Raw genomic sequence first — 26,206 nt, 5'->3', positions numbered from 1 at the left:
GTTCTGAAGTCTCCCTCTGTAATCTGGTGTTAAAGTCTCTTTTTGAAGTAAGATTCATGTTGTCAGGTCTTTAAGGGAATGGGAAGTTTGATTAAAATGCTGGCTGATAGGTTTCTGTGTGTGGAGAGTTCTGATATCTAATCTGTGAGCATTGATCCTCTGGCAAAGTGACTGACCAGTTTGTCCAATATACATTGCAGAGGGACATTGCTGGCACATGATGGCATATATCACATTGCTGGACATACAGGAATATGAGCCTTTGATCATATAACTGGCATGGTTATCTCTACTGAAGCACTTTTGGTTAGCTTTTCACAAAACAGACCTCAGGCATTTTATTTGATCATGCCCTTTTGATTCCTAGATGGCTCCAGAACTTTGAGAGAGCCCCAAAAAGTGGAATTTAATAAAGTTTATGGAAGAAAACTTTACTTTTTAAATGAATCCAAAGATAGTACAAAGACTGTTAGCTGTTCCACACATGTTACAGAAACAGAACCAATTTTAATGTATATGCAGAAGCTGGGGGCGGGGGGTGGCTTTTTTCTTTAAAGAGAGGAAGAATGTTTGTTTGAAAATGAGTATCAGGGACAAGCACACTTATAGGCACCTGAGTGGCATGCTGCCCTACTAAAATAATGCTAGTTCACCTACTGAAATCCAGAGAAAAACTAAACAAAAAATAGCACCATCAATTTTTGAAAGAGGGACTGTGCACAGAAAGGGGGTGAGGATCCCTGGGGGAAAAAATAATAAAAGAGAAAGGAGAGGAAAAAATCAATGTTTTCACTGTGCAAACAAAAAGAAGGAAACAAAACAAACTGAATGAAGCAAATGACTCATTGAGGGAATGCTGGCAACAATTCTATTCTGAATCTCAGAATCATTAATAGGTCTAGCAGGTCTGAAACAATGCATGCATATACTGCAATTAACAGTGCTAGAGAAATAACAAAATCCAATACACCCTCCACTCACCTCAAATCTGCCAAAAACAAAAAACACCCCTGAGAAAATGGACTCCCAGCTGTGTTCTACAAAATAATCACAGAAAATTGGCTTCCATGCTGTCAGATATGCCATGAATCAAGGTCACCTATGGTGTCATTGCCTATGAAAAATGCTATAATAGCATCCAACCTTTAAAAAACAGGAGATGCTAAACAAAGGACAAATGAGAAGCTTTTTAGCTGTGACTTTAAGATTCTAATCAAGGCCAATAGTGTGCTGGAATGAAGTCCTGGGGGATTCTGGAAGCACCTTGTTAACAAGTTGCCCAGAAACTTAAAGGAAAATAGAAGTGCTTTGATGGGGTTTATTCTCCTGTCGGGAAACCGCTAAGTTATTTTAGAGAGAGATGACACCCCTGAAATTCCTAGAAATACTTCTGAAGAACATTTGCCTTTTGCAAAGGATCAACATGTTCCAAAAGGCAGGTGTTTTCAAAATATTCCCAGACAAGAAGACCTCCAGACTCCTCCAACATCTTGACTATGATATGTGAATGGCATTTATTATAATATCATTGATATAGTATGTACATTACAGTAAGGCCTTTGGGCTGACCCCAGATCACCATCCCATAGGGCTAGCTCTTTACAGAGTCATAATAGGAGACCACTTCTTACCTGCTTCCCCTCCAATAGTTTACAGTCTGTGAGGTCCTTATTTTGTTTTCCAAATGGGTAAACAAAACACCATCCTGGGATTTTGATTGTGAGAATGTTCATTTGTTTGAACCAGAAACAAATTGATCATTTTTCTAAACTCTTGCTCTTTGTCTGTGGTGGTACTTGTGCTGACAGGGTTTATTTTGGATAAAGAGGGAAATGTTTGTGGGAGACCCTTATCAAAATATTGCTAGCCTATCACTGTCCAAGTTCTCAGAAGGGAACCACACTATAAGTAAAGTCAGTTTATATGAAGGAAAGCTTCCCCTCCTCCCTTTTTAAGAAGGTAATTGCAAAATATGAACTAGTTTATCACTGGCATAACACTTGTATTGCTTTGAATTTGTCTACTTTTGCTAAGCAGGCCATACCTTCATTTATCTTGCTGTATGATACCACCCAGACAGAATTTGATCTGGAAAAAGAATGCATATAATGTAATTAAATAATGTACATTTTCCCACCTCTGTAACAGTTATTGTTCAGCAATAACCATTTATGCAGAAGAGGAACAAGCTAATCTTCCCGTCAGCACCAGAAGATTGCATGTGCTAGCTGTAGAATCCCTGGTACAATGCTAAACCAAAAGCATATCTACAGAAATGTCTACAGGGATGAAACGATATAAACTCAGCATGTATCAGAGCATGTTTTTGCAAGATAGACAACATTGACAAATAACGGAAGGGAGACCAGCCAGGTGGAAATGTCTGAATGCCCCAGCAAAGCAAGCCTCTCTGGAGGCCTGTGTCCATTATGCTAAGTAAGATGTTTGTTAGACATACATACCCATATCTGCAACCTTGAACTTGGTTTGTAAAGTTGTAAATTCCCAGTGCAATACAAATTGCCAAGCAAAGGAAATAAACTTATCCACGCAGCAGCTGGACACATAGCTGGAAAGGCTTCTGATTTAGTAGACTGACATAGATACATGATATAATTAGAGACGGGGCTTGACTGTGTTCTCGCTTACTCCTTTGACACTGGTGCACTTTAAGGGTATGTCTACACTACAGAGAAGATCGGAGCTGCTGCTGTCGATCTTCCAGGGTTCAAATTAGCAAGTCTAGTGAAGACACACTTATTTGAACTGAGAGAGGCACTCTTGTTGATTCCAGTTGTCCTGTTTCCACAAGGAGTTAGGGAAGTCGAAGAAAGAGTGTTCTCCCTTCGGCTTTCTGCAGTGAGGACGGTGCCAAAAGTTGAGTTAAGGTACTTCGACTTCAGCTATGCAATTAACGTAGCTGAAGTTGTATATCTTAATTTGTCTTTATCCCGTAGTGTAGACATACCATAAAGGCCCAAAATCTAAAAGGCAAACAAAAAGAAACAAATATAGAACACAAAAATTGTAAGTTTTTAAAGAATCTTCTTAATAGCAGAGGTCGGACCCATACTTTTTGAACATTTGGGGTTTGTGTACAGGAAGTTACTCCTGATTTGTGTCAGGTAACCCAGTACACAATCAAGCCCTCTAGGCCAAGCTAGCGTTAGGCTGGTGTAAATCCAAAGTAGTAGTAATATTAATTTGTATTTCAGCAGCACCTAGGACCTCCAATAATGGAGCAGGCCTCTGCTATTTGGCACTGTACAAATACACTAAAAGACAATTCCTGCTTAGAAGAGCTTACAATCTAAGTAATTCCATTGACCTATGAATGACTTTGAGTTTCTCTGGGTTTACACTGATGTAACTGAGAATAGAATTTAGTCTTCTAACTAAAACACTGGACTTGAAAAACATTATTTTCAAAAGCAGAAATAAAATACAGGTCAAACCTCTCTAGACTGGCACTCTCTGGTCCAGCAATATGTGAGGTCTGACATGATTTTAGTTAGCTTGGTGTCCACTTATCATGAATTTTTTCCACGGTCCCATAAAGTTTGTTTACAGCCACCAGTCCTGGCTCTGTGTTTTGTGCTATTATTTAGCTCTAATTTACCCCTAAATGTCTTATAAGAGCCCAGGAATCAGTGGAAATGTTGGTAGTGCTTCTCAACAATATTGATTTCCCATGGCTGGCAAATTCTCTCACTCGGCACTGGTCAGGTCTCAAGAGTGCTGGATTAGAGAGGTTCAACCTGTACTGATTTTGTACAGTGCTTAGAACAAGGGGCTCCTGCTCTGGATCTGGGTCTCTTAAGTGGTACAGTAACACACCTCATAAATATTAATGAAAGGAATAAAGAACATTGTATGTAAAACAAGGAATCAATGACCCAAAGACTAGAAAAAATTACCAGAAAGATGGCTGTAACAAATACATCACACAACATTTAAGTGTAGGAATCTTCAATACGAAGCCCTCTTTGTTGAAACAAAATGTTACTTTCCCACTTCTTGAAATTAAATGTCCCTCTGCTTCTAAGACAACCTCTTTCTCCAATTTATTACCTAGCAACTGGTCTTGAATTATATCAACCTTCTCATAAATGTATATGCAGGAAAATTATCCATGAGGTGGTAAGACTAGATGGTGTGATTTGTATGCAAGCTTTAGGAAAGTACTATCACTTTTTTTTTCCCTCCAGTTTGCTGAAGCCTGTGGAGCTGCATCAGACATTGAGAACACCACCACTAGTATCAGTATTGAGCCATCTTGTGTGGGGTGCTTGTGAGCACTGCTGTTTGTAATCTGGACCTTTAAAACAAATAGATTCAAAAACAAGAAGGAAAGGGTTTATTCCTTTGCCTCATGGCTGGCCAGAATGTGGCAGAAGAGTGACACAGTTTTAGTTACATATTGTTTTGCTCTTCAGTCAATGTGATCTATGTTGCAATTACAACGGAAAAGCTTTTAAAGTAATTAAGTAAACAGATTGGTTTTGGAACATTAAACAATTGCTTCAAAGAATTCACCATTTAGTTTCATCCCAAATAATTTTCCCAAATGTCCACAGAACTCTCCTACAGTGCTTTTAGCATTCAGCATAACCAGCCCTTCAGATGCCTGAGGAGGAGAATATGAAATGCTCAACTGACCCATTGTTTTTCCCCTAAATAAATGAACAGTTTTAAGATCACTCATGTTTGCTGCAAGGAGGGAGGAAGAGCGTAGCATGTATTGTGTAAATATGTTAGCATAAGATGTGGGGTTTTTCTAACAGTCTGAGGATGCCAAGGTTCATAACCCAGAGCAACAAGCCTGGAGTGGGGCATAAATAGCTCAGTGGCTTGAGCATTGGCCTCTGAAACCAGGGGTTGAGAGTTCAATCTTCAAGGGGGGCCATTTAGTGATCTGGGGTGAATCTGTCAGGGATGGTATGTGGTCTTGCTATGAGGGCAGGGGACTGGACTCAATGACCTCTTGGTCCATTGTATTTCTATGAGATAGGTATATCTCCATATATTAAGAAGGTAAAAGACATTTTTAGTGTGGCTATGAACACCACAAGGTGCACTCTTCAGTTGACATGTATTGCACCAAAATTTGATCAAACTTACTGAGCTAGCAGATGCTACACAACTCTTCAGGCTCCTGGATATATAAAGTGATGGCTTTCCAAGACTAAACAGACCATAACAGTTAAATCTGTGCATAAATGTGTATGTGGCAGAGAGATGTCTTACTAGTCAGTTTCATTAATAAGATGCCCATTTTGCAGTAACAATCTATTTTACCTGTGTTTATAAGCCATTAGTAGATAGGAAATGATTCCTTAATACATTCATTAAGCCTGGAATGGTCCTAGAGAAGAAAGTAAATGATGATCTGGAAATGTAAATTAACATTTTTGCCCACTATATATCATATTTATTTAGGCTGTGCATACAGGCAAACCTAGAACAGCATTCCACAAATGATTATTTAATCTTTTGTATCTAGGGTAGGGGGAGTTTGTGGAGAACCCCAATGATCAGTGCATGGGATCCTATTCAGGACATTCTTTCAGACGTTTTAAAACAAAAAAATTATGGTTCCATGACATCATCTTCATTAGGCCACTGTTTACTCTTTTAGGTAACTACTTTGGCACTGATCCAGAATGTTAATTGTTCATGTCACTATGACACAGTACTAAATTCAGCATTGAAAGCACAATGTAGAGTGGTAATGATGACACATAGTAAGTCTCTTCTCACCCCTTACCCTTCCTTCATCAACACATTTATCATGTCACTAATGACTGTGTAAAATGGTCATCTTATCTGAGGAGGAGAAGAATGCTGCTGCTGTAGGATGTGAACTTTGTTTCTTTATGACCTGCTAAAGAGGAAGGGCCATATCAGCATAGCTCCATTGGCCTTAAGCTACCCAAGATGAAAATCAGGTCCAAAGGATCCCACCAGCAAGATGAGATTTCTTTCCAAAAGTTACTTATCCCTTATTTTTTCAAATACATTATTTTTGAATGTTTTAAAACAACAAATGTAGAGAATAAAATAAATATTGGCCATCATTGCAGATTCCCCCTTAACAACAACAAAAGACTAATAAGTGGTTAAAATGGAACCACATATCAAGCCCAGGAAACAGTAATGAACAGAATGAAAAACATGATAAAACAGTATGCACTAGAGCAGTGTTTCTGAAAATGTACCGCGGAAATGCTGTGAGAAACAGTTTAACTGGCTGCCCCGGTTTGTTTATGTACCGGCATCGCGGCCACGGAGCCTCAAGGCTCCCATTGGCTCAGTTTCATCCTTTGCGGCCAAGGGGAGCTGCGGGAAGCAATGGCTGGGCCCACGCCACTTCCCGCGGCTCCCCTTGGCTGCAAAGGACACAATGGAGCCAATGGGAGTTGCAAGGCTCCATGGCTGCAGCACCGGTACATAAATAAACTAGGGCGGCCAGTTAAACTGTTTCTCACAGCGTTTCCGCAGTAGACTTTCAGAACACTGCACTAGAGGATGGTTACTAAAGAGAAGTAAGGAGTTGCTGTTGTTTCTAGGGTACTTTTAACTTCTTTTCTAGTGGCAGATGCTGTTGCATAACTCTGATGGCTTTGTTTTGCATTTCCTATTTGTGCAGATAAGTACACACCCATTCATCAATTTGGGTTGAATTTCTTAACAGAACAAGCTCTGCATACTGCACCAAATTTACTGGCATAGTTTAGGTCTCTTCCTACTGAAACTGAAGTCAGCTAAGTCTGATCATGTTAGCTTAGGAAATCGTTCTTATGACTGCATTTCAGAAGTGTGAACCCAGAGATAAATGATCTGAAGAACTCTTTATCATGACTAATGGCACTTAACAATTGAATTTGTGAGAGAGGAAGTTTTTGCTCCTCGTCAAACATTTTCCTGGTGTGAAAGCTTGTTACTTTCAGCATTTTTAATAGCTCCAGTAGATTTGCTCAATGCATTGTACTAACTTGGATTCAAGAATTTGATTGACACCCTAGTGAAATAAGCTCAACTAATGATGAGTTTGAGACATAGATGGCTAAAATAGACCTTCTTTGTGAAGTACACAAACAAGCATTCTGCTACTCTAATGAAGCAATCACCCAAAGAAATAGATGTATCCCATAGGTAGAATTGTGTAAGAAATATGATGTTGCTTTGGTAATGGAAAAGGTGCTTTTGTTCACTGTGCCTATAGCTTTCAAAGGCTTTTTTTTTAAAGATCAATAGGAGTAGTCCAGTAGCACAGAGCTGTACTGAGAATGGAAGTACTCCCAACCTGGTTCCAAGCATGGCTGACCCAGCAGCATCGAGGAGCTAGTGTTTTTAGAAAATGGAAGGATGACAAGGAGCAGCAACCTTCTCACCTGGTATAAATAAATCCAGTTGCACTGAAGGCAACAGGGCTGAACCACTTTAGACCCGGTGAGGATCAGGCCCAACCGTTCCAAAAGTCATGAAGTTACTTCATTATTATGTAGGCTTTGCTACAAAATACATTTCCCAGTATGTTCAAATCTCTGATTTCTACCTTCCCATCAACCCAAGTCTTCTTCAGTACTCTTACTCCTGTTCAGTGGTTGAAAAAGTAGGTGTCCTTTCCTGAAGGGTTTATTTCCCTTATGCCACTTTTGACCAAGCTTTTGCTAATTCACTTGGAGCTCTGTGCAAGACAATCATTCATCTGCATTTGATGTTCAGCTGAATAGCTGAGGTGTTCCCTGGACAGTTAGTAATCAGCCTTTTTTTTTTTTTTTCTTGCACGTATCTTTTCCAAGTAGGGATGAATAGGCAGTGCATAAAATTCACTTGCCTCTGTCTCTCTGCTTCCACAGTACATCCCATGACATCTAAATCCAAATCCATAATGTTTTGAAATTTTTTCCTCCTTTTCTCCCCATAAATGGGGAGACCGCAACATTAAAAACAATTTCAGTCTGATTTTTAGTTGTGCAAGTACAACCGTGTACCTACTTTGTGCATACTGCTGCATAACAGTTACAGAGATCACAGCCCATCTGAGTGTGCACAGTCTCTAGTGCAAACACACACTTTCATACACATAATAGTGATTTTGAAAAATCAGGCATGTTTTTCCACAATGGCAATGAAACAGTCACATCTCAACTCAGTCTTGCTGATGTGGTTTAAAAGAGCTGATATTGGAGGTGCCAGAAAAATCTGAATAGTAACTTGAAATACAAGTTCTGTTGCAAGTAGCATTTAAACAGTATGAACCTTCTTGACAAGTATAATTATCCAGTACATTACTGTGCAAAGTCTTATTTCCATTCCTTCCTCCAGCAAACAAGGCAGGCTATGAGTCTTGCTATGGGAAAGAGAGAGTGGTTCATTATCACCCTTTCATCTATCAAGTGTTCCAGCAGTACTTGCACATTTCTTTCCTAGAAGTTCCTCACAAGAATTATGTACAGTATATTCTCGAATCCAGAGGTTCAGTGGCTTTCAGAGGGAGATTTTCAAAGATACACATGGGAGGTGTAGAAGTGCAACTTCCACTGACTTGCAGTGAGAGCTGGGCACCTCTTTGCCCTTTATGACTTTGTAAATCTTCCAGGCAGCCTTCAGAGACCAAATCAGAACTTCTTTATCCTGACATTATTTATGATTATTTATTGGAACTTGCATCAGAAACATCCTGTAACCTTAGTGTTCTCAACCTGCAACAGGTGAAGCTGCCCAGTTGGTTTTAAAAATTAAAACATTTATTTAAATAATTGTTATAGAAAATATGGTAAGACTTTGTGATTGTGCTATGTTAGTAGTCATTCATATTTTATTTTGTTGATCATCCACTGAAGTTTCGAGGCTGATGTTTCTTTCAAAACAGCTTCAAGGGAAGCTGTTGATCACAGTGGTTTGAATCAAATCAATTTTAAACATCATACAAATTAGTAAGCAAGAAACCTTCCTTTAAATAATTGATTTTAATCTTGTTTTGTATATGCACTTTACTTATTTCCCTAAAAAAATTAATTCTTATTGGTTGATGTAACAATTAAAATGTGTTAGCTTGCAACTACATATAGCTTTCAAACTAAATTTTGTACTTCCTTTTGCTAACCAGGATGAACTACAGCTACAGATATTTACCTAATCAATGATATAGCTTAGCACACCCAGGGCAGAGGGGCTCAGGCTGTGGTTTCTTTCCTGGGGTCATGTAGTAATTTTTGTTAGCAGAAGGAGGTCAGCATACCAGGAAGTTTGAGAAGCCCTGGCAAAAACATATGTATTCAGAGCCTTAATTGCTACAGTTTTTTTTGTTAGAAAATGGTGAATGACGCATTTCCTGTTTATTAGATGAAAATAATTTAGTTATGATTTGATATAGTTTCTGGATGAAAATTGAAATTCATTAAAAATGAAAAAAGTGGCCTTTTTTAAATTGTTGATTAATTACATAAAATTATTTTAAATTCCAGGATACTTGGGGAAGAAGGAGGGGGAGGATGCCTATCAAAACATGCAATGCATTTGAAAATAACTGAATCATTAAACAAAGGAAGCATGAACTGTAGTTAGTGAGTTGATGGATTGTTTCTGGTTGCTATGATCATGAGACCTCTATCTTCATCTTTGAGTGCCTAAATAACTTTGAAAACCTGTTCCCATGTTCAGCAAGTGTTTAGAAATAGTAGATCTCATCTTCCCCCACTCATAACTAGAAATGTACATTCTCCACTGCAATCCAAGATTAATTCATTCAATGTTAAGAAACCAATTAGGAATTGAAAAAGCAGGAAAGCATGTATTTCCTTTCCAATCTATGAATAAAAATAACGGAGGGAAGATGAGCTAGTGTTTTTGCAAAATGGAAGGATGACAAGGAGCAGCAACCTTCTCACCTGGCAAGTGTTGGAAACAATATACTGAACAAGATGGCCTTCAGTCTGATCCAGTCTGTGTTCCTATAAACAGTAGATTTCTTTGTCCCCCGCGTGTGCATGCGCACACCACATGCATGTGTACCTACACACTTTTCATTTAATAATAGTTAGAAATTCTTTCAACTGAGGCCTAAACTTATTGGCCAGTATTTTTAACAGCACAGTGTTAACAACTCTGTATTAATGTTTCCACTTTTTCTTCATGTCTGTGCTATCCTAAATCATTAGGATTTGGGAGCATATAAACTTCAGTGTTGATTTAAAAAAGTAACATTTGATTATTTTGCCCCATAGTTGTAACATAAAATATTATGTTTCACAGTTTTACTAAAAATAAGTAGTAGGTGATAATCTCTCAAGCTTCATCCACGTTCCAAACCTCCATCCTCTTGTGATGTACAATAGGTTTTTGTTTGTTTGTTTTTGGCAAACCTTCATAATGAGCTCATCCTTTTTTCTTTTTTTTTCCTCCCCCCCCCCCCCCCCCCAAGTTTTGATCATTGGTGAAATCAGGTTATATGCAGAGAACAGAGAGGTTCTGTTGGTTTGTCCAGGATTCTTGATTATAGTAACCATAGTCTCCCAATAGACTGTAAATCACTGGTTGTATGTAATAAGGCTATATCTGATTTTTATATACCGATGAGTCTGCCATTTGGCATTCTGATCCATATGCATCTTGATTGCATATGGCACCTATGGTTCCAGTCATGCAATTAATGATAGCATAATTGCCTCACTTAATGAAGGGAGGTTGCCAGCCAGTCTCAATAAAATAATCATTATTTATCTTTATTATCATTATTATTTATCGATATTATTGAGTAAAACAATAAAATTGTGGCAAACCAACCAGATTTGGCCCATTAATCCCCTCAGGCTTAAATGACAATTTCACATGCAGGTATCTCAGGTAACAATTGGCCCAAGACAACCAGATGTTTAGCTAGTGGAAATCAGCATGGACTTCAGTGTTCCTCCACTGATTTACACCATCTGAGTATCTCAACATTGTTTCTATACTTCAATAACTACTGCACATACAATTTCTCAGCAAACAGCCTAACTCCTAGAGCTCCAGGTAATAAGTCAGTTGCTCAGAGTGGGGTAGCACAAATATTAATGTGCTGCTGTCAGACTGTAAAGAGTGTACAATCAACAATATGGATAAATATAATGTTTGGTGGTAATATTTAAATGACCTCCTCACCAGCACTTTAATATAAACCCTAATTGTAGCTATGTTTAACTATTCTGGCAACTGTGCCCAGAAGGATTCATATTGTGAGTAAAGAACTTTTGAAATGCACAAGCACTGAACTTCTATTTTCCTGAATAAAATTCTATAAAGAGGAATATTGCAGAGGAGCAAACTCAACATTGACTTCAAATAAATGTTTGTAATTAATTCAAAGCTGTGCTGTAGCATTTTAGCATGTTTTTAATCTCTTCAGCTGTTCTGTGTAGTATTAAATTCTACTAATGCTTTCAACTTTCTGCTTCATTGTACTGCTATTCTATGAGCACAGACCTCTGCTGGAGATTTAATAAGACTGTGAAGAAATCCCAGGTGTGCATCTCATCTGTTCTGGAATTACTCCATAGTGAGGGTATTTAGCTGTGGTGTGCATAGACAAGGGAATCAACAGGATGAGGCATTGCTAACATAGTGAATCAGAACTACAAACACAGGTCAAATGTTCTGTGATTGTTTCCTTCTCAACTGTGACTAGTATCGCTTGATGAAAAGGGTTTTCAGAGGCCGCAGTAGTACAATATGCCAGATGAAATATCTGATTTTTGTTTCATTCCTTTTCTCATTGCATAAGTATGTAAGCAGATCTGTGTTTACTGCACTGAAAAAGATGAGAATAATCCAGCTGTCTATATCTAAAACAATGTGGATGAACTTTGAGGTTAATGATTCCATTTAAGTTTATCAAGGATAGCAGGTATTCTTATTGGGTGGGTGGTGCAAATGGAGTAGGGAGGAGCCAGGAAACCCATGGCATCTTACTTCTGACATCTATATGGATGTATGCATTGACTTGAGCTGTCTGCCCCTTTCCAGGGATAGCATGACATGACATTGTTGCTTATGTGATCACCAAAAGACTAAAGCAGCATTGAGCATTTAAACCACATTTTAAGACTATGTTGATGTCAGATCAAGTCAGACAGACAATTTTGATAGCATCATAATTAATTGGGATCATTAAGACTTCGATTTTTCAGTATTCTTCAAATCCTTAACCTGAAATACAAATATTTTCCTATAAAAATGATAAAACGTCTGAGCTCAGAGGGAGTAATTTATGAGGATAACTGAATCTCACCTCAGCTGTACAGGTGGGAAGCTGGTGGAGACTTAACTCTGCAGTGAAGAATTAAACTCAAACTCTTACGCATGTGTTATCCCCAACCTGTGCTCTGTCAATACACACAAACTGTCTCACCCAAGTTCTTTGGCGCTAGTTAGAACATGTACTAGCATGTAGGTGCCACTTTTTATTCTGGCTGGTAATACATCCCCATTTTTGGAAGGATGACAGATAAGGGCACTGCAGATGTTGCACAATGGGTCCAGTTCATTTCTGGCATATCTCTAGTTTGTGGAGATCCCCCAGAGATGAATTCTCCCTATCTCCATGTAAAATAAAAGTACTGATTATTGGACAGTGGCTGACAAGCCTGCACTCCTAGGCTGTGTCTACACTGGCACGATCTTGCGCAAAAGCAGCCACTCTTGTGCAAAAACTTGCTGCCTGTCTATACTGGCCGTGTGTTCTTGCTCAAGTAAACTGACGTTCTAATGTATGAAATCAGGGCTTCTTGCGCCAGAACTCTGACGCTCCCGCTCAGGAATAAGCCCTTTTGCGCAACTGTTCTTGCACAAGACAACATGAATTTCTTGCACAAGAAAACCCTATGGTTAAAATGGCCATCAGAGCTTTCTTGTGCAAGAGAGCATCTACACTGCCATGGATGCTCTTGCGCAAAAGCACATGCCAATGTAGACGCTCTCTTCTGGAAGAGTTTTTGCACAAGAACTTTTCCGCAAAAGAATTCTTGCGCAAGAAGCTGCCAGTGTAGACGTAGCTAGTTTATTTCAATGGCCTTTTCCGACTGACTTCAAGTAAAGATACAATGGCAAGTACTAATGAGGCAGGTTCCTGTCTAATCCTGTTGTCCATGTAAATAAATGGATAGCTATCTTTTAAAAGGAAAACGAAAAACAAAAAGGGAAATGAGAGGGAAGGAGCAAATTAGCTGGCTGAATGATAATAATTATTAGTCCAAATTACAGCTCTTCAGGATCCAATCTCAGTTTCAAGAGATACCAAACAAATGATGATGATACATTAGATTAGATGTCTCAGAGTTGGGGGGTCATTAAGTATAGGTAGAAAAACAATTTGCTATATTACACTAATAAATAGGCCTGATCCTATAATAGGTCTGTGTGGGTGCAAGACTCTGCCTGTACAGAGCTCCTAGCTAGATCATGGTCTTAGTAACTAACAGTATTAAACTGTGTATTGAAGTGAAAACTAACTAGTGTCACAGGTCCATTCAGTTGGAATTGTTCATTTCCTATACAGGAATTTCTCCTATTGACTGTAAGATCTAATAAGGAGCAATATTACCCCATTCATTCTTGTATAATTATAATGTTGTTGTATAATATGTTGTTAAATTCTGCTATGCAAGAAGGAAGGAATTTTAGCAAATGATAGCCCAGAAAAACCTAATCTTGTTTCCTTCACATTAATACTCTGTACTGAAAACATTGTTCATCTCAGAGCTGCCTCTAGTTTGTCTATGACTTTCTGGTAGTGGTGTATTTTATAATGAATGCAGTGGTCCTGATGCAGTCTCAAAGCAGTCCTACAGGAAGGAACCATCACTCCTCTGCTTGTGCAGGTGGTGCATTTACAGACCAAATCACATTGGCCTATTTTGCTCCCAACTGTCAATGCTGGTCTTCTTTTGGATTACTGCTTTCCAGATTTTGCCCTCTGTGTGTTGGGTTATTTTCACCCAGGTGTACTACATTAGCTTGCTTTTTTTCAGCATGAATTACATTGAGTCATTTCCTGCCCTTATTTCTAACTGTTGTGGGTAACTTTGCAGTATTTTCTTTGTCTTCACTGATATTTGCAACAGTTTCCAGTTTAGTGCCATCTGCAAATTTAATTAATGTGCTGTTTGCTCCACCTTCCAGGCCATTAACAAAGATGATAATATTTCCTGTGATTTCAGAGAGATCATATGAAGCAGAGATGGGAAAAGACCTTCTAAGTTATCTTCTCCATTCCCCTTTCAATGCAGGTGCGTTCCATTCATTATATCATTTATATTGCCTGCAGCATGCGACACCTAATTTAAGTCAAAATCTTGTACTGTGTGGCTTGTCCATCCAATCAGCTTTCATTTGTGGTAGGCTGTAACTCATTGTGGAACTCAGGAAAGAGAGACATGATTCCATTATATTGACTAAACGGTGTGAAGTTCAATGCTGTGACACAATCTTCCTTGTTCTTTTTTTAAAAAGCAGAAATGTACTGACATGTTGTAACATAGGAAAAAAAAATAGACTCCAAAGTGTATCTAGCTCTGGACACAAATGTCCAGATACCATGGTCTTGGTTGCAAGGGGGAATTTGATATAGGATTGTGTATGTTTGTATGTTTTTCAGTTTCAAATGAAGGCTTAATCATTCTTCTAGGCATGTTACAGTCTTGAAACAATAACAAAATAATTTACCAATAGGTACAGTATAACTGAGATGAAGACACACCTTATCAAGTCTTGCCCACTGCTTTAATATCCCAACAAGCCTTGTCCAGCATGTAATCTGCAACTCATGTCCCTTCCTCAGACACCCGGGGGGGGGGGGGGGGGGGGGGGAGGGAGAGTATGGGTTTCTGCAGGGGCCTGAAAGCTTAGCAGAGCCGGGCTCTGGTGGGCCAAGGACTTAGAGCAAAATATGAGCTTTTTGCAATGATGCTGGAAAAAATTGTATCGTGGGAATACTGAGGACCACTGTACCAAACTGTAAACCCTGTAGATGATGGAAACCACTTCAAGCCAGGGGGTGCGCCCTCACTTCCTCCCTGCCCTCTCCCCTTAGTTCCAACACCTGTGGCTCAAACCAGGGATTCTAGGAGGACTATGGCTTGCTAGACCCTTTGCAAAGAGGATGGGCCTGGCTTGGATGGCTGATCAGAGAACAACCAAGGATCCAGCCTCTAAGAGGGAAGGCAAACTGTTAGAGCTAAGAGCTTGTCTATGAGGGCTGAAGGCTAGGCCTGGCTGGACTGTGGGTGCTTTTTGTTTTGTATGTCTGTCTGACTTCGAACGGACAGGCTCTGTTATCCCAAAAGGGGTTGAGTGTTTTAAAGTAGCTTGGCTGGAAAGCCAAGTTGCCTGTGTAGCTGGAGTAGGCCAAACTATTGGGCAGAAACTGATGCCTGGTCCTTGCAGATATTGCACCTGCCACAAGAGGACACCAAGGGACAAAGAGAAAATATCTCAGAGCTCCTCACCTGAGCCCAGCTCTATCACTGCAACCTGAGGAAAGAAGCATTCTTTCAGGCTGCCTGGTTCCAAAACATTTTATAGCATTAATGGTTAAAACTGATACTTTGGATTCCACCTGGACACTAACAAGCAGCTAGTACAATCTGTGAAGCATCGTGGTCTTGTGATCTCGCTGTGATGCTTCATTTAATAAATTGTTAGCCACATTCAGCACTAGCTGCCTTTCTGAGCCTTCTCTTTGTGTAGCTCCATGTCAAATACGTTGCAATAGTCTAGTCTCAGTGTTACAAAGCCTGACTTTCACGTCTAGACTCTGTTCTAATTCAGCGCAGGTCGGTAGCCATTATTGTTGGTGGTTGATCAATGGGCCCCATTTTTTTTAGATTAAAAGGTCTCATTCAAGAAGACCAGCATCTTCTTCCCCATAACCAACATTTTTGTTGGAAGTTTCAACAAATTATCACTCTTTTTTTGGAAGTTTCAATAGCGAAGTCAGGGACCGAATGGACGTGGGCACTGAACTTTACTCTGCGTTTTACTGGGAGTTCCAGCAAGCAAGCAAAGGGCGATTGATTGATAAATAGCACCCAGGAGCCTTTACTTACTGTTTCCAACCAGGATAAGGAGCAAAAGTATTGAAATATTCTGAGAAGAATGTCTCTTGTTTTATTTTATATCCAACTAAAACTAGGAAAACCAGTAATCAAGATCACATGCTCTCTCACAAAAACGTGAATCACCTTCTTGCACCTTTTCCAATCTGTTTTCTTGCCCCCAGAAAGAGGAATAGACTGAAATAAACTCCTAAATTCTTATCTAGGCTGGACAGCAAAATCTTTGAAATTTAGTTTAGTCATTGCCCCCAGTAGTCTGTGTCCAAGTTAGCATGCTTCATGACCTAATCATATAAAACTATCCTATGAAAACTGGCAATTTTTGAACATTTAGATCAAATAACTAATGCTGTTTTGAGCAAATTGCATTTCTCTCCATTTACTTTCCATTTGGTTTATGTTGTGAAAGCTTTTGAAGTAATCTAACAGCTACTAATGCAAGGAGATTGCGTATCTGGTTGTTAATAGGTTTGTCACTCAAAAACCTGGAAAGAGCGAATTTAACAGCAATGTCAGCATTTAGGTAGGGCTGGAAAATAAAGGTGCAAAGCCCTCAGGCTATGACTGTGCAAAAGCTGTGCATTTAGGAAGATTGTCAGTGTCATACAGCAGTTCTCAAACTTCAATGCACTTTGATCCTCTTCTGACAACAAAAATTACTATACCACCCCAGGAGGGGGAAGCAAAGCCTAAGCCTGCCTGAACCCAGTTACCCTAGGTGGGGGAAGAACAGGAAGCCAAACCTCAATCACCACTGCCCAGGCAAGGGAAGTGGTGTGGGTACAAAACTGTGAAGCCCAAGGGCTTCAGCCATAGGCAAGAAGGCTATAACCTGAGCCTTACTGCCCAGGGTTGAAACCCTGCATCTTTGGCTTCAGTCCCAAGCGGTGGGCTAGAGCTTTGCCTCCAGGCCCCAGCAAGTCTTAGGCAACCCAAGTGACCTCACTAAAACAGGGTCACATCCCACTTTAGGGTCCCGACCCACAGTTTGAGAACCGCTGGTGCAGTATGTCAGAAGCTGGCTTACATGTTTGTTGGCATCAGCTGCGTGTTCTGTGCTGTTTCTACAAACCAGATCCATGTGAAGGCATATCACTGCGAAACCAGCTGATTATTTTTTTATTTTATTTTATTTTATTTTTTATTTTTTTTGTAACTTACCTGACCAACTTAAAACAATGGTGAGACATTTTTTCCATTGACAGGGAACTAACAAATGGGGATTGGGCGAGGGCGGGGGGGGGGAAAATATTTAAAGATTCTTCCTTATTCCTAATAGATTCTGGATCCCTATCTAATCTAGTGCTGCCTTCTGGAGGGAGTGAACAGTAGCCTCTGGACACCACAGTAGTCAAGGAGAGAGGACAACTGACTCCCCTCTCTTCCTCCTTCCCATCCTGGGACCTCCAAAGTCTGGCACATTCTCCTCATCACACGTCTGAGTCTTTGCTTTGCTCCTCCGAGTTGTCAAGCTACTACCACTCTGTTTCTGCAGTATCAGGGTCAAGAAAGGCTCTTCCGCTCCTCTGAGCTCTGTAAGGACTAGGTATTAAATGCCATTGCATTACACTGGTGCAGCTGGCCGCCACCTGAAGATTCTGGGCATGGGTGGCAAGTCAGCCGGTTGCCTCTTGATGCCTCAGAGGGGTCACAAGCCACTGCCACCACCTTCTCAGAGAAGAGCACTAGATAGGAAGGGGATTGGTGCAGTCATGTAGCCGGAAGTGGTGGGGAGGCAAGGAAAGATCCCAGACTCAGCTCTTTTTAGAATGTTGTGAATGCCTGCCTAATATCTGCTTCCATGACACAATCGGAAATCAGGTAAGTTGTAAAATGCTCGGTAAGTAGTCAGGTCTGTCAGGAGAAGTTAGCACAGCATTGAATACCTACCCTCACCAGCTTTGCCTGGTCTTAGATTGCATTACTAAAGTAATGCTGATAGATGTTTTTAGACTTCTAATCCGTAGGTGCTGACACCAACACAATACATACAGGAGTGCCAGTTTTGTACTTACAAAACAAAAAGTCTAAATGAACAATCTGCATATAAACTGCTTTAAATGTAATATTTTCACAGCGAATGCTGTTTCCAGTAATTGTGTTACTTTTTGTGGACCTTAGCTATAAAATACCCACCTAAGAGCATTTTCTCTTCTGTTCCTCACACTGATTCCTATTTTTCAGCATGGAGTCTAATTGGTACAGTACTCTCACAGTGCACTTCATCTTCCTCAATACACCCACTCTTTGTCATCCATATGGCTAGAATTATTCCATGCGGTAGCTCATTACCAAATATGGTGTCAAATGTAAGACGTTGAAGAAATAAAAATAGCACATGCAATGGGCCTGCACTGAACCCTGACAAGCAAATTTCGTGATTTATTTTTCTCCCCGCACAGAATCTTCAAAATGTTTCTGTAAAAATGTAAAGGCTCATTAGGGTTAATAAACACTGTGGAATTTTCTTCTGCAGTAATAAAAGTGAGCAGTTTGATTTGAAGTCTTACAGATTTTGTGTGAATGTAGCGTGCACACAAGCTAACGGGATTGTTAGCACTGGAGATTAAAGTCCTCTCTCTCCATAAAACAATAGTGCATGCATCCTCACCTCTGTCCAGGTGATGTGTATGAGAGGGATCCTCTCGAAGATTGAGAAGATCATGTTTTCTCCTTGTTTGCCCTATTCTTAACCTCCCTTCTGAGCCTGCCTTTACAGATGCCGGTTAACTGCCTGTTATGATGATGATTTTGTTTCTGACCCATAGCAGAAGGTCTGAGTTTCTGGCTCACACACAGTAGGTGGATACGTGGTTCATCTGCCAGCATGTACGCAGTGTTTGTAAATGATCTGTGGCCCATAGGAGTGTCTAGTTTGTAGACAAATGATGGGGAGGGAGACGAGCAGAGTTAAAGGTGATGATGACCCCTCTTCCAGTGTCTAGACATTGTTGGAAGGATGGGATTGTTACATTCCATAAACGTTGTTTTGATTAGGAATGTGTTCCAAACACTGACTTTCCTCATCAAATCTTTTATCTGGGAATTTCATCTATTCATAAGTAGGGGGAGGGGAAAAACTACTCACAACTAGGGTGACCATCCACCCCATTTTTACTGGGATAGTCCCATATTTAAGGACTGTTCCCAGCATCCCGACTCTCTTAAAAAACAGGCACATTGTCACATATTTCTCCCGCAGCAAGGGGTGGGGAGGAGCTGCCAGCACTTAGGGCTTCAGCCACTGAAGTCCCAGCACCGGCGGCTCCTCTCCCCTCCCCACCGTGCATGCTGCGAGACTGAACTCCATCCCTGCAGTGGGGCAGGGTGGGCGGGGAGCCGTCAGCACTCGGAGCTTCAACCACCAGAGCTCCAAGCACCGGCAACTCTCTTCCCCCCTCCCCTGCGGGGGCTGGAGCCCTGAGTGCCAGCAGCCCCCTCCCTTGGTGTCTCGTATTTGGTTACTCTACTCCTAACTTGTTGAATGGATTTTGTGTGCTGACTTAAGACTGAGGTTTCAGGCATACTGCCCAAGTACACTGGAAGTTGTGCCAGAAGAATCTGTACCTTCCATAAAGAGTCCAATGGTGGTATTGGGATGTTATAGGGGATCACAAATAACTGGTTTGAGCAAAGCCATATTTCAAATACCACTCAAATTATTGAGTGCAACCATCATCAACTGAAGAGGCTTGTTTTAATACTTCCCACTTCAGGATACAATGGTAAGAACAGAGATTCTAAAACAGGCACCTCATGCCAGGAATGGATTTCCCAAGTAAACATTTGTATTTTTAATGAAACATTTTCTATTTGTTTTAACCATGTTTTAAAACAAAGTGAATCTTAGATCATTCTCTTTATATATGAATAGGTTGGGGTCTGGTCCCAAAGCCATAAAGTCTGACAATCGTGCCACCTTGCCTCCTTAAATATAATTGGAGTTCCCTGCTGAGGTCCAGTGATGCGAGCTGCCATCTCATCCCTAATAGCTTTCACATAGTAGTGCATTCCAAACCTCCCTCCCATCACAGGTGGTGAGTCATACGGGCCCAGGGCCCTGCTCCACCAAAGTCTGAGGCCAAGTCTCCCCCAGAGCCCTACCTGCCACCCCCAGGTGATTTTAAAACGGCCAGGACTCAGGAGCCATGTACAGAGCCACACTCCCCGCTCTTCCCAGGCTGCAGGGATGCAAGTGCCGGTAACCGTGTGGAGTAAGCAACTGGAAGCTGCTGTAGCCCTGCTGGTGGTGGCAGCAAGGGCCCCCAGGCATTTAAAATCACCCAAGAGGCAGGTGGGGCTGGTGAATGTCCATGGAGGGGAGCACATGGGGTGGCAGGTGGGTGGCAGCATATGGATACCCTCACCCCTCCATGAGCTGCTGCCAGAGAGGAGAGCTCCAAGTAAAGTGCAGCATCCCCACACCGCCTTACACACCCCACTCCCTCCCAGAGCTACACCCTTCCCCCTTACACCTCCCAACTCCACATCCCCTCCAGCCCCCAAATTCCTTCCCGGAGCTTGTACCTTCTCTTGCACCCCGATCCTCTACCCCAGTCAAGAGCCTGCACCCAAAGTCCCTCCCAGAGCCTTAGGCAGATAGGGACAGCGAGAGTTGGGCTATGGGCATTCTGGGCACCACCAACATTTCTGCAAATCTGATACCCCTATTTCCCACACTACATTCCCCTCCCCCAACTTTCCTCACACTTACCCAGAGAGATTCAAGATATTATGATGATAATGAAGGGGTGAAGGGAATGCTTTCTAATTGGGCTTACAATAGAAATGGGTTCAGCTTTAGTGGCAAAATCACCAGCACTTTTCATTTCTAGGTCTCAGTGCTCTTCATGAAACATTAGTCCTGTTTTACCAGAGAAACAGAGACAATGGTTTTTTCCTAAGGCCACGCAGCAAGTCAGTGGTAAAGAAAACACAATCAGGGCCCCGACTGTCTTGGCTAGCTATTGGCCCACACTGTAGTGTCACGATAACACAGCTTTTGTAGGCTGGGTGAGACAGAAAGCTATTGTCACTTTAGTTAATGGTAGAAGTGAGTTGCAGTCCATGAAAGGTTATGCCCTAATAAATGTGTTAGTCTTAAAGGTGCAACAGAACTCCCCATTGTCCTTTGACTTCATCTTTAAAAATGGTGATTTAAACCGCTACACAGTGGTTGCCAATCACTAATCATACATTCTCATGGGCAATGCCCCTCACAGGTGGTGGTTGTATGCTGGAATTTTGCAACGGGAATTTGACTGGCTGAATTGATTCAAGTCCCTGAGTTTTTGGGGGCTGGGAACAAAGAGAACATTTCAGCAAGTTCAGATAATTAATGAGAACATGCTTCCTCTTATTCTAGAATCAGATGTGCGGGGGAGCCTCAAAAATCCTTCCATTAAAAATATTCACACGGGAATAACAATCTTTTGCAGCCATGGTGACCAATCAGTTCTGAACGAGCCACACTCTACCAGCCAAATGCCTACATGTGGCTGGTTAGTGGCTAGTGTGATGGACACAATGGTTTTACAGGGATGTGCTAAGGTTTTAATCATAAATGTCTTCAACTTCAGCAAAGCTATGATGGCCCAGCAAAGCTTCTTGATGTGCTGAGGGATCAAATTCCTTTGGCCCTGTCTGCATCAAGCTGCCCTTACTAAACAGACAATAGCAAAGATTAAAAGAAGGAAGTCCAGTGGTTTTGTAAAGGCTGCAAACCTTCAAGCTTCAACACACAAGCCAAATTTTTATTCAGAGGGTCCGAACTACACTTTCCCTGGCTGCAGAATGTCCCATAACTGCCTACTGCATCCCTCAGCTCTGCTCCATCTTATAGCGTGGATCCCAGGTGGGTGCTCCTTTTTCTCCCTCTATCCCCTATTTCTGAGCATGCCTTCCACTGTCCCCTTTGACTTCTCCTTCTCTCTAGATCCACACAGCCACACCATGTCTGAATTTTGCTACTCCTTTCTGCACAGCATTGCTCTCATCTTTGTTTTTTGTCTTTGTTTTTTGCCCACACAGCTGAAACTCTGGTTCAGACACTCATTATCTCATCTCTTAACTGCTGACCTAGACCGAGGCTATCTGTTAAAAAGCAAACGAACAACCTGTTAAGACAATTTACGTGGCTCATTGCCTTGATCATGTCTCTCATGGGCATGCCCCTTTGCCCCCTTTGTAGCTCATTCTTCTCAAACAATTTGTCTTCATTTTTAAGGCCCTTACTGCTTTACACCCATCCTCTGATATGGTACTTTGCCTTCAGCTGCACTTCACTTCTGTAAATAATGTGGCCTGCATTACCCATTAGTTCAATTTTTTTATCAAACTCTTTTGTGCTTTCTTTTCTGATGCCCTTATTCACTGGAGGAGCTCCTGGTAGAGATTTGAAAGACTGCTACATTATCTTCCTCCAAAACTCTCTTTAAAAATCACCTTTGTGGCAATGCCCACAAAACATTTGATAATAGTTAGGCAGCTGGTTTACAATGGCCTCTCAACACTGTTCATGAAGATTTCTCTATTCCCATATCCTTTCCTGTGTCTTCTATGCCCATCTGTTGTTCATCGTTTACACAAGACTGGGCCCAGAAAACTGTTTCCTGTACATGACTATGTTGTACCAAATAAAAGCAAGCAGGATCTTATGAGGGGGATAAGGCAAAAAGCCACATTTATTGTAAAGATAATAATAAAAAATAAAGAAAAGATAGAAGCAAACAACGTTGTTTAACTACTTATTCCTAACACTACTTAACCCTTATACACTTATATATATATAAACCATTCATTCATACATCCATTCATTCATGTTCTGTGTATAGTTACCAGCCTGGAAGTTGCTTGTGACAGGATACTGGCCAGGTACTCTGTACACAAGTGATGGTAGTGGGGAGCGAAGTCCTGATCAGATGCGCATCTGAAGCTCCTGGTAGGCTGGCAGCAGAACCTTGGACTCTGATTCCATAGATTTTTAGTCCAGTTCTTATAGGAATTTCTTCCTATGCCAGTCTATGGAAATTGCTGTATCATGCTGATGTCTCCAGGGTGGCTGCCAGGTGCTCATCAGTGATCTCATCGGGTGGACCTCCAGTTTCTCCACTTGACACCTTTTGGTTGCACTGGCACCTGACGCCTTCTTCAGCCCTTTGTTGCTGTATTCTCAGGCTGGCACCTCTCAGAACCATTCACTCATCATCCAAGCACTCTCTCATACATTCATACAGTATTTTGTATAATAATAAAAGTTGTAGTTACAGAAAGTTTCTGGATGGTATTGCTTAAAACATTCTCTGAGTGCTGAATAAAGTTACAATGTTTTAAAGAGAACAGGCCTCAATTAAGTAACAATGCCCTTAAGTCAATTACAGGGCTTGGCTCCCATAGCAGAGTTAGTGGCTTGACAATGCATTGTTACAATGTATCTCTGCAATGTCAATTTCAAGCAGCCCCTTGCACAAGCTTGAGTATGCCCTGGAGCGCAGGGTGGGGGGGGGGGGGCTGTTTCTGGTTACATAGGATTATATTCTTAACAGTTCTAAGTTACATGACCTAATACATTATATTCTAAAGGGACAATAATAATCATAAATCTAAACATTTAACAATCTTAACAAATAATAATAATAAGAAGAAGAATCTTAATAAATCTAAACACTTTAAGTTGTGGGGAACAAATTATGGGGAGTCACTTCCATTTGGAGGAATCATTTTCAATACATTAATATGTTATCCCCACATACTCCCCCTTTTGACACTACGATATCTGGTATACTCGTAGTGTCACTTTGTATTTAATCTGTTTAAGAGAAGGTATCGTGAGGCAACATGTGTTTGTGATTGTAATGTAACAAATATTCTCTTTATCCAGGTCAGGTGACTTTGCCCAGAGCGAGAGAAAAAAAATAGTGATTTTATCCAGGGCAGCTTGGGAAACAGTTTGAAACCCAATTAACAGTGCATGAATGTATGTGCTCTTATCCCACATAGTGTAGGCATCTTTGCATTTAGCCCTGAAAACAAAATTGGTGGTGTGCCTCAGTTTCCCTTTTTACATCACACACCAATTTTGGAATTCCCCTTTCTTAGGTGAGAAGCTTCAACACTAATTACAAGTATGAACAGTAAAATACCAGTGTACAAGGCTTTTGAACATACAATGTGCTCTTGGGTACAATTTTTTTTTTTTAACCATTTCCAGGGTTTTGGTACAAAATCCTGCACATTGAACATTGTTACATTCTTAGTAACTGCAGTACAGTGGTTATGAAAGTTAGCATAAGTAGCAGGAACAAATGTATCCCAAGTGTACGCTGACAATTTTGGGTTTTTAGGTTGAAAAATCTGCAGCCTTCCTTGGCCACATAGGTCTTGCCCCATTGCCCTGTTGTTTTAAATGCAAAGCTCCCTCTTTCAAACACAAAAGGCCTGACTGGGTGTGCCGCCCCTGGGAACACTCCTGTCCCAAATACACTGACTTCCCAGCAAGCTGGTCAAACTCAGTTACTTGGTTGCCAGACTGCTCCAATTCCCTGGCTGATTCTGCCTCTTCTGAAACAACTATCAGTTCCTCTGAGATTTCTCCACAGCCATTTACACTGGGTTTTTCTAAATGCAGTTAACATGTTTAATGCTTATTGAACCTTTCCTGCCTAGGGCAGATTATTTTTAACACAGTATACTAGTTAGTTAGACAGACAGACAGACATGAGACAAACACAAAACATAAAACAATCTTTGTTGCAACAATACATCCATGGTGTTGTAGGGTATTAGCTGGTACCAGCTTGTCCTGATTTTCTGAAAGACAAAACAAGAACATACTTCTACCCCTTTGGGGGTGGCATTATTATTTACATACTTTCTCTTTTACAAATATGTTTTTATTTCTCTCTGCTTACACTTACTCCTATAGTTAAATATTTTTGTTTTGTAGCAAAACAGGTTTCAATGGTTTTTACCCCTTCTTGTGGGTGAATTACCCCACTGTGTAATTATTAAATTTAGGAGGTGTACTTTAGTTTTCCTCTTATACAGCAGACTAAGTTAGTAAGTTTCTGCTGTGTTAGGTTTATGAATAGAGAGTAGCCAAGAAGCATTATTACTATAATGCTGGGAGGGTTTTAAGTGTGAGATGTGTTTCCAATGATTATTTTAACATTTTAAAGGTTTTTCTTTTTTTTTAAAAAAAAGAAAATCATGTACATATTACAGGGTTAATTATGAACATTAGCATTAAATAACAAGTAGCCCTGTGGATCTTACCAATAGGTGTTTAAGTATCCTGTGATAGCATGCCTTTTATTTAGACAACTTAGCTTTGAGACCAGTGTGTTTAAAACCATCTTGAAATTTTTCCATATGCAGACCCCTTTTTGTTCTGGTCTCAGGTAGTTTGCTAATCAAACTATTTATTTACCTGCAAACATTTTTTTTTTGTTTGTGCTGCCAGCTAGGGCATTTGCACCACAGACACTTTCTGGCTTGCTTTTAGATTAAAAGCTGTTTGTAGCTTTGTCTTAAAAAGGGACACAATAACTTTTGCCAGAGATTTACAGTTTTGAGCTTTTACTTTAAGTTCTGCTTTCTCACACAGCAACCTGAAAAGGAAATTACAACCTGTTGTGGCTCCTGGAGCCTTCACAGGATTTTGATTTGTTTGCAGTTTTTACCTCCTTTTACAATATACATTGCATGTTACAGGAAAATGTGCATTCTTTGTTTATAATGTTATTTAGCCATATTACTTTTTGCATCGGGTGTAACTATTTCTTTTATGCTCACTGAGTTTTAACAAACCAATTTGTTTTAAGCATACAAAACAGTTTACTAACCTACAAAACAGGAGTTCTGGATCTTAAAAACCTTACCTACTATTTACACTGTATTTACACACAGATACATGCATATATTCTCTGAATATTTCTAACACTATTTTTACATACCTGTACAAAGATTACATTCACTTTTATTCATTTGGGGGTACTTAAGTTCCCAATAGAACCCCCTTGAAGTTTTTTAGTTAAATTTGCCTGGATTATTTACAGACACTCTTTTGGAAAAGGGCCCCTTTTTCCTTCAGAATGGCTGTAAAGAAACCA

General features: G+C 40.5%; 1 protein-coding gene across 9 annotated transcripts in view; it reads left to right on the top strand.

The window, feature by feature from the left end:
* PHACTR1 (phosphatase and actin regulator 1) overlaps positions 1 to 26,206 on the top strand; it is a 458,960-nt gene that overhangs the window by 104,491 nt on the left and 328,263 nt on the right. For 5 of the 9 annotated variants that reach the window (XR_012901644.1, XM_006138762.4, XM_014581427.3 and 2 more), the window contains one exon: positions 14,202 to 14,270. The exons of the other annotated variants lie outside the window; for them this stretch is intronic. Coding sequence is in view for 4 of the 5 variants with exons in the window: in XM_006138762.4 (XP_006138824.1) it covers positions 14,202 to 14,270 (69 nt within the window). In the remaining variant the exon portion in view is untranslated. The remainder of the gene's footprint in view (positions 1 to 14,201; positions 14,271 to 26,206) is intronic. 9 annotated transcript variants of the gene reach the window in all.

The sequence above is a fragment of the Pelodiscus sinensis genome, chromosome 2, assembly GCF_049634645.1.
Source record: "Pelodiscus sinensis isolate JC-2024 chromosome 2, ASM4963464v1, whole genome shotgun sequence".
Lineage (NCBI taxonomy): Eukaryota > Metazoa > Chordata > Testudines > Trionychidae > Pelodiscus > Pelodiscus sinensis.
Note: the sequence above shows the minus strand (reverse complement) of the source record. Positions and strands in the feature narration are given on the sequence as shown.